The sequence below is a fragment of the Nicotiana tabacum genome, chromosome 9 (assembly GCF_000715075.1).
Source record: "Nicotiana tabacum cultivar K326 chromosome 9, ASM71507v2, whole genome shotgun sequence".
Lineage (NCBI taxonomy): Eukaryota > Viridiplantae > Streptophyta > Magnoliopsida > Solanales > Solanaceae > Nicotiana > Nicotiana tabacum.
This window is the reverse complement of record NC_134088.1, coordinates 109,299,218-109,307,975: the sequence shown is the minus strand read 5'-3', so window position 1 is coordinate 109,307,975 and position 8,758 is coordinate 109,299,218. Positions and strand designations below refer to the sequence as shown.

At 37.6% G+C, this 8,758-nt stretch overlaps 1 protein-coding gene across 1 annotated transcript; it reads right to left on the bottom strand.

The window, feature by feature from the left end:
* Positions 1 to 378: 378 nt before the first annotated feature.
* LOC107776384 (zinc finger CCCH domain-containing protein 24-like) lies at positions 379 to 8,541 on the bottom strand. Its single transcript, XM_075222015.1, is given in 15 exon segments — positions 379 to 976; positions 1,093 to 1,136; positions 1,403 to 1,792; positions 2,465 to 2,560; positions 3,602 to 3,736; positions 3,894 to 4,067; positions 4,474 to 4,527; positions 4,529 to 4,597; positions 4,772 to 4,855; positions 5,036 to 5,189; positions 5,275 to 5,407; positions 5,595 to 5,667; positions 5,801 to 6,115; positions 6,205 to 6,297; positions 7,908 to 8,541. Coding segments are annotated over 15 exon segments (2,568 nt in total). The 5' UTR covers positions 8,415 to 8,541; the 3' UTR covers positions 379 to 729.
* Positions 8,542 to 8,758: the final 217 nt, after the last annotated feature.

The following is an 8,758-nucleotide window of genomic DNA, read 5'->3' as shown; positions in this document are numbered from 1 at the left end:
ACCTTGTATAAGGTAGAGAGAGTGTTTCCAATAGACCTTCGGCTCAAGAAAAGCGTTTTCAAAACAGGTTAAAAAAATATAAGAGTAAAAAGCTATGATAAAAATACTAACGAAACGAAAAGTATTGACAGCAAAAATAGTAAAGATAACTAAAGCAAAAGAAACAACATTAGTAATAAAATTTAAGAATAAGAATAATACACTGATAGGGAGAAGAAGGAGCAGATAGCGATATGAATATAAATATTTGCTATCCCAATTCAAGTAAACAAGTTTCTTTTTAGTTTGACTCAATATATTGACTTCCTTCAACCAGCGACAACATAACCACAAATATGAACAATACAGGATTCTGTATCTACTAAATATAGATCTGAATTTTGCAATGGAAAGACCATGAACATAATTTATTCAACACATCAAACTTCATTTGGGACAAAACTACGGAGCATCACTTGGAAATCCTTATAGCATCACAAATTATGTGAGGTCGTATCAATTACATTTGAGGTATTCTTCTTGAAGAGGAAATGGCAGCAATAAGGAGCCAATTACAACACAATATTATGGAAACCTCAAGAATAGAAGATTAATAAACGATATGTAGTATTTGTTTGCCGAAAGCTCGCTCATTGTTTTCCACATCGAGAAAACAAATCTAAGGGAGCATTTCTATCTCCTTTCATAAACTTGGCAACTTAAGATTATTTTTTAAGGCAATAGATAAATTTACCTCTCCAGAAGCATCACCAGTTCACAATGAGGAGTATGAGGAAAGAGATCAACCGCCATTGCTTTGACAGGTTGAAAAGGCTCTGAACTGGGCATAGATTTGGTCCTATGTCGTGCAAGACTAGCACTGCTCATATTTCTCCATCTGTTGTTTTTGTTATTACCCTTCTCAGTTTCATCTGGAGAAGGTGTGCATAGCTCAATAGCATTTGCGACCAAGCTCTCAGGGTTACAGGAAATGTAACTGAAAAGAGCAGATTAACAAAAACGAGGATTAGACTAGAAATAATGCTGGAAAAGGTCTGAACAATAACATAAGAAAATGGAGAAGGGACAAGTTGATGCATCAAAGGAGCTTACACGAGCCTCCTTAGACGTGAATTAGTCCTCAAAAGTTTGATAACCTACAAGCATTGAGAACAAAAATTAGCTCAAAGTAAGCAGCTCATTTCAAGCCCCGCATATAATAACGGAGGAAACATATAGTAGTATCAATCACGGGTGGTCACATAAAACTGAATTAGATCAAAAACCAGATGAACTCTTCATCCATTATATGAGATGCAGAAGCATATTAGCTTAAAAACTGGTGACCAACATCATAAAGAAGTATATTTATGCTCTAAGTACTTGTCCAGATACCAAGGATGAACGCAGAGAAATCACTTACAGTGGGATGCAGTCCAACACGTGGAGGATCCACAATTGCAACAACATTCTTGAAATGTCGCACTGAAGTGGTCAAATTATCTGATGAACTCTTCCCAAGTTGGGATTCTGATTCTGTAATGCCATCTGCTGAAGATTCTGACAAGCTTGTACCATTGGTACGCTCAAGGCCTGCTTTTCCCTCAGGTTCCATTGTGTTATCCGTAGAATCAGTATTCCCAATAGGTGCAGCTGCAGACCCAATACCTGATCCCTCATCTGTTTCCGATGCATTAACTATAGAATCAGTCTTCTCTGTGGAAGTTGTATTTTCTTGTATATCTGGAATTCCATCTACTTTTGGAGGTGAAGTAAGGTACTCTCTCAGTACAGATCCCATGACATTCTCGGCCTGCAATCGCATGGTGCAAATTCTGGAATTAACATGTGTAACATAGTTTTTAATACAAAAGATAAGCTATCCTACAGAAAGAGGGAAGGACAGATAAGCATAGTCATTGTTTCAAAAGAAATCTATGCTATAGCTACCGAACAAAAGCTCATTGAAATTCAGGTTGTTCTTAAAACTTAAAAGTAAGCTAGCTCTCAAACCAAATCCAGATAGACTTCAGAATGTGCGCCAGACCCATCAGGCTTTTACACATAGTTCAACTTAATATGCCTGATATATCTTTTTCCTTGACTAAAAAGCCTTTGCAAATCTTTAATGAAGTTAAAACTTAAAACGGGACTAAAAGTTAAGATTGTTATAATCTCCTCGTGTGGGGGGGGGGGGGGGGAGTAATCTCCTGCTGTTTTAAGCTATAAATGGAACTTTAAATTTAGTAACAACATGAATTACACAACCTGACTAAAAAAAAAGTATAAATTACTACCAGTAAATCAACACTGTATAATTTCGCGGCCATGACCAAAAGGAAATAAATTAAAAATATGAACAAAATCTATTGGTAGTGACTTATTTTATAGACCAAGTATGACCAGCCAGCGGGCAGACCTATAATACGGAAGGGAAGGGTGAAGAAAGAATGAGAAACCCAGTAAAGATGTAGTCCAATCTGACCTTTCCACAAAAAAATCTACAGTTTTTTATCCCATTGATTTCTGCATTTCTTTGAGCATCAGAGACCGCAGAGGCATTCATTTCAATGCCAACAACCTGAAAAAATTGATCAGAAAAAACTTCTTATCATCTCAAGACATTCAAACATATTCAATGTGCATATAGATTTTACTTCCTGTTACAAAATGTAAGTAAGAGGCACTTCTCTTAAACAAGAACTAAATACTAAGCTAACAGAAAAATGAGAGTAGCATTATAGATATTTTATTTATTTTATGATCCCCTCAAAAGTTCTCTCCGTGTCCGAACTGCTTAACTTACTCTCCTAGTAAGTCAAATGGTCCACCTCTTATTTAAACAGGAAATTTTCTCCCTCCAACAATTAAACAAATCTATATCCACCCAATTTTATTGGATGTCCCCAAATGGGGAATTCAAACAATAAAAACTGATACTAACTTATCCGAGGGTCTTTCGGAAACAGCCTCTACTCTTCACAAGGTAGGTATAATTAAACAAATCTATATCCACCCAATTTTATTGGATGTCCCCAATGAGGAATTCAAACAATATAAACTGATACTAACTTATATTATCTTGAATTTGAACTGACATATTCATAGTTAACCAAACATATTTCATTTCAAACTATACTCCATCCCAAATTGGATATCTAGCTTTCAGTAACATCCCAAAATTCGACTCAATTCGTATTAAGAAGATTTATTTTCTCTGATGAAACCTTCACAGTGTTTAACACAAATTTTTCTCTATTTTATTTCCAGAATGAAAAAGTAAACACAATTAGCCCATCCATATGTACCACCACAAATATTACGCATTTAAGCTATCGAATTTTATCTTAATATATGTACCATACTTAAAAAAAGTATTATGTATAAAGTAAAACTAAGACATTCAATTGGGGATAACAGATGAAAACACTTATTTGCCTAACTCCACATAATAGTTTACTTGGAAGTATTGCTACTAACTCCTGGAGTAATCAAAGTAGGACATTTTTAAAATAGAGGTAAAGGTAGATATAGTGAGTTATTCGGGCAAATATTTAACACCATGAAGCAAAAGAATTTCAAAAAAGCAAAATTTAGAATTTAATGGAGTGGTGAACATTACCATACCAACTCGATTAGCCAGAGTCAGACCAATTGTTCCAGTTCCACAACAAACGTCGAAAAGCAAGGTATCAGGACCCAAGCTCGCCCAGTCCCCCGCCAGGGAGTACAATTTCTCTGCAGCAAGGGTGTTCACCTGTGCCAATTAAAGAACTTAAAGACTTGCAACTTCTGAGAGAGAGAGAGAGAGAGAGAGAGAGAGAGAGAGAGAGAGAGAGAGAGAGGGGAGGAGGGGGGGGGGGAGAAAAGAATAAGATCGGCTTAGGACAGAAAGAAATAAGCAATAATCTCACCTGAAAGAAGGCTGTGGGTGAAATACAAAACTTAAGTCCATTTATAAAATCGTGAATTTTTGCTTCAGCAACTGTATTATCTGCTTGCAGTTCAGAATATCTTTCCCCTTTGGGAAACGGAAGGACGCGCAGAGAAGCATCTGCCGGCGCTACATTAGATATACCAGTGTGATCCTGCACTTAGAAGTAGCAACATCAAGGTTGCGTAAAGCCACCACTGGCAGATCAAGTACATATTTCACTATTATGAAAAAAACTAGAATCTTGAAAAGGTAAAAAACAAGACATCTGAAGGATTTAAGGTGTAAATAAAGGATCACTAGTTTGAAGCAAGGATATAGGCATAAACCAAAATTTAAGACAAAGGGATAATAAGGTACAAAGACAAATAGGGTTTTAACTCTCAGCATCCCTAGCTTATTTCCTTTTTCTGACCAAGTTGGTTTGTTATATATTAGTGAGAAACAAGTGTGAGATTTTAGAGTTAACCCAAACCTTCAACCTCCCCCCCCCCCCCACCCCCCCAAAACAGTCACCATAGATTGAGAAATGCCTTCAAGAATTGATGTATGATAACTACCTGAACTACCAGGACAGTAAGAGGTAATGTTGGTGATGCACTAGAAGCTCCCAATAGCAAATGCTTTGGCCATACTTTGGAATTCATCATTAACTACTGCATCATCCAGCGCCAGAGTGCAAACCTAAGCAATCCAGGAGTAAAGAAAATGAAAAAAAAAAACAGAAGGAAAGGAGCAAGTCCTAAGCACAAACTAAAATCAACTGCTCATTTGTCTTTTTGAGAAGGAGCTGTTCATTTTTCTGAAAATGATATATAAGAAAGAACAAAATAAGGACAAAGTTAACAAGACATAAACCTGAACAATGAGCATAACCTCTGAAATACTTGCATCGGGATTTTCAACCTCTACATTATTACCAGGCATGCGACCTTCTCGAACCTGGATGTAGATATCCCAAAAGAACCAGTCAGTTGGCCAAGCATCACAAACCCGCATCCCCCCATTTCCAATAAAAGCAAGAAAAGACTGTCCAGCCTCTCCAACATGCACACTGAATCATCTCTGCATGATAGGAGAGGCTGAACAAACTAATTGGTCATAGAAAGAAGTTGGACATACAGTAAGTTGCCTCCAGAATCCAGTATTATTCAATCTATTCCAAATAGGTAGGGTTGACTTTTGTAAAAATTCTTGAAAGATAGCAGCATATTTACAAGAAATTCTAGAAACATTTGGGCAGTTCACAGGTTCCTCAACAGCTGTCACACCCTCCCTGGTACAAGGGTAATTCCTGTTAAATGGACAATGACAAGGAAAAAAAAACTAGATGTTGAAAAACTGCAATCACTTCTATCTACCTGAAATTTCCAAGCAGAAACCCCACAGTTGGCTTCCCTAGTACAGAGTATCCAACAGAAAACTCACACTTGTTACGATATCCCTCAATAAGTGGCGAGTCAATTATGCCCTCCAGTTTGCATGGTTGACCACCTGCTCAAAGAAATGATCGGATCAAAGGTTATATCATTTCTTTATCAAATGCTATAAAAGAATAATAGCATCCTAATTCCACATGATTTCAGTGAACAGAAGTGAATCAGTTGTCTATTAACTATACAGATATAGTCATAGAGCAACAATGCAGTCGATGCAATTCAAAGAAATGATTTAAGTGTACCTATGTCCCTAGATTTGAGAATCCATTCTGGAAGTGAAACACCATTTGGACAGGCTTTACGTGCATTTCGAGTCTGTCCATATGAAAAAACAGAAAAAGTGGTCAAAAGTCTATTTTCACAAACCTTGAGAAAGTGGTAATTCAGGAAGTCAAAAGTTTTGAGCGGTTTTATAACAATATGGAATAGAGGGATACGATATCCTAACAAGTTTTTTGAGAGTTTGCATCAAAGAGCTCTTCTTCTGCTCCAGCTGATCAGCGTATGGTATATTAGCAAGAGGAGTCACCACATCACGAACACTCCTACCCTTCAAAACTGAATCACTGAACAGTGGGTCCTCAGCCTCAGTTTCATCTGATATTTTATTCGAATCCAAACTGTCCCCAGTTGGGGTTTGCTTTTCACCTTGTTGACTGGCCGGAGATGAAGATATTGCCGAATTACCTTTTCTCTCAAATGGCCGCGGAATGACATCTCCAACCTTCAAATTCTTGTTTCCAACAAGCTTTCCATTCAACTCCTGCCAAGTTCGAGTTTGAAAAATAAATGTTTCTGATAATTGCAGAACTGCATGTCACTCTAATCAAATTTAGATAACAATTGGAATACCTTCAGAGCACTCTTCACTTGTTCTGCATTTTCAAAAGTAACAAATCCTACAACCATGCCTTTCTTCTTTTTTGCTGATTTAAAAGTAACATCCTGAAATTTAAGGAGTCAATTCCAACTAACACTCATCCCCTTATAAAAAGAATCCACAAAGGACAACAACAACAACAACCCAGTAAAATCCCACTATTGGGGTAAATCCACAAAGAACAGAACAATAAATAAAAAAAAGGTAAAGAGTAGGGATTATTTTCTTTAGGAAGCCGAATCATGATTTCCAGGAGAGCAGACTTGTCCAACCATAGAGCAAACATCAGTACTTCTACAGATGCTAACGATGGTACTGCCAGTGGTCTACAAAACTACAGCCGCTCTTTAAGGCAATGATGAATTCTAGCGGCGTCATGGATGCAAGGATGAACAAAAGAAACTTATGTTAAAGGGTATGTTCAACATACATGTAGCCATTTTCACTTGCATTCACTTTACTAGAAAAAGAAAAAGGATAATATAGGGTCCCAGGAACATAACCAACATAAAGGACTGATCTATGTGCTAATTTGCTTTAGAAAGTAATGTATGTTTCCGAAGAATCTACGGAGAACCATTGGAAATGAATTATCCATTGCATCACCTGATCACCTCATGCGGTGGATGATTCAAAGACGAATACATGAAAGGAGAAAACATAGACCTGCCAGTTTCTGTATTGCGCTGACAATGTTCTTATATTACCAATGTTCAACATAAAATCAAGGGAAAGGCACCTAGAAACCCCCCCCCCCCACCCCCCGCACGCACACACAAAATAAAATCTACTAGCTCTTTCAAGATAGTGTTTGGTTTTCTAAAACTCCCTGAGGACCAGTCGACTCAGTTGCCAGTTCCTCTTCACACATCATAATGGACACAACTCTTAACCATATGTGTAGTATTTAACTTTCAGCACAACACAGATACTAGGAGTTAGAACACATTTTTGAAAAAAGTCATACAACAAGAAGAAAAGCCCGTAGAAAGTTAAAAGTGTTCTCCATTAGCTTCTTTGGTCTGGAAAAAGATGAAAATGTTGAAAGTTGCATTTGGCATTAGCGTTCCCCAGAGAAGAAAAGTTTGCAGAAACTAAATAATGCTCCTTTGGTCACAAAGAGAGGAAATTGCACTTCCAGCATAGTGCTTCCAAAGTATTCATAGTTTCCATTTTTCCAACAAGTAATCTTTTGATTGATGGACTTTGTATCCTATTGACCATAGAACAAATGCAGTGAAATCTATAAAGATGTCTAGTTCACAAAACCAACTCAAACTGACAAAGTTCACACCCAATGTGAAGATAGCTACCCATTCTTGATTAGTGAGAACTAAAACTTCAAATATATACAAGCTCCTTAATTGAATGACCGAGTGGTAGACGCTTAGAAGAACAACATATATCCCATGCTTCGAAATAGCTTAATTAACTCTGTCTTAGGTTCTCCACTACTTAAAACTGGGAATTAGAAAAATGTTTAGAAAATAAATGCAAAACCAAGATTTCATTTTTTAATTATAAAATCCCCGGAGAGCCAGTACTGTTTGAAACTCGGTAGATAATGAGCCCAACCATATCAGCTGGTGTTCTCTTACCACTGGACCAAAGTAGGGGGGGCGCAAAAGCTTTCAACTTTAATATCTAGAAATATTGAAAAGAGCAAGAATCTTACATGCTGCTTAAGGAAACACCTTAAATTATCCGAACTCCACTTCATAGGAAGATTAACCAGGCACTTTGACAACCCAGTACCCGACGAACTACATTCCTCCTCATCGTCTACCGCTTCCGTCATCATGACGTCATGACACTTCTCTTCTTCTTTATTCTCTGCCTTATCGCCACCATCATCCTTCTTAGCTATCTTTTTCGCCCGCTCAGAAGTCGGGTCCCATGTATTATCGGGTCGGGGACGGAGCTCCGACTCACCATGGGCATAACGGCAGGTATCACCGTGGCTGCATGAGTTATCGTTTCTTCGGAAGTAAGAGCAAAGACTCGTTTTCCATAACGGGTTTGGCTGTTGCTGTTGTTGCTCCGTTTCTGTTTCTGTTTCTTCTCGCTTTCGCTTTTCCGTTGGTGCAATTTCAACCGTTGGATTGGTGGAGGTTTCCGGGGAATGGAGTTGCTCTGTTAAATCCTCGCCGTTGATTTTGGGGTTTAGGGTTTCTGTCGACATTGGGGAAGACGGCGGTGAGGTTTTAGGAGTTTGGTTCAGTAGTAGCCGTCGATTTAACTAAGGTTTATGTTTGTTGTTCGTGCGAGTCCTACGTTTGACAAATAACTCCACCACTACTGTTCCCATTGTAAGGATTTGCGTAACGCCCCTCTTAATTCTCCTTTTTTGTTTTCGAAGCTCCTCTTAATTCTCAAGTGTAGTGATTCGAGTCCTAATAGTTTTTTTGCAAGTACTTTGTATTAATTATTACTTACTCAAAAAATGTAAAAGATATATAACCATATTTTTTAAAAAGAAATCTTATTTTCTTTATAAAAAATGCAATCATTTTGTAATAATCACGT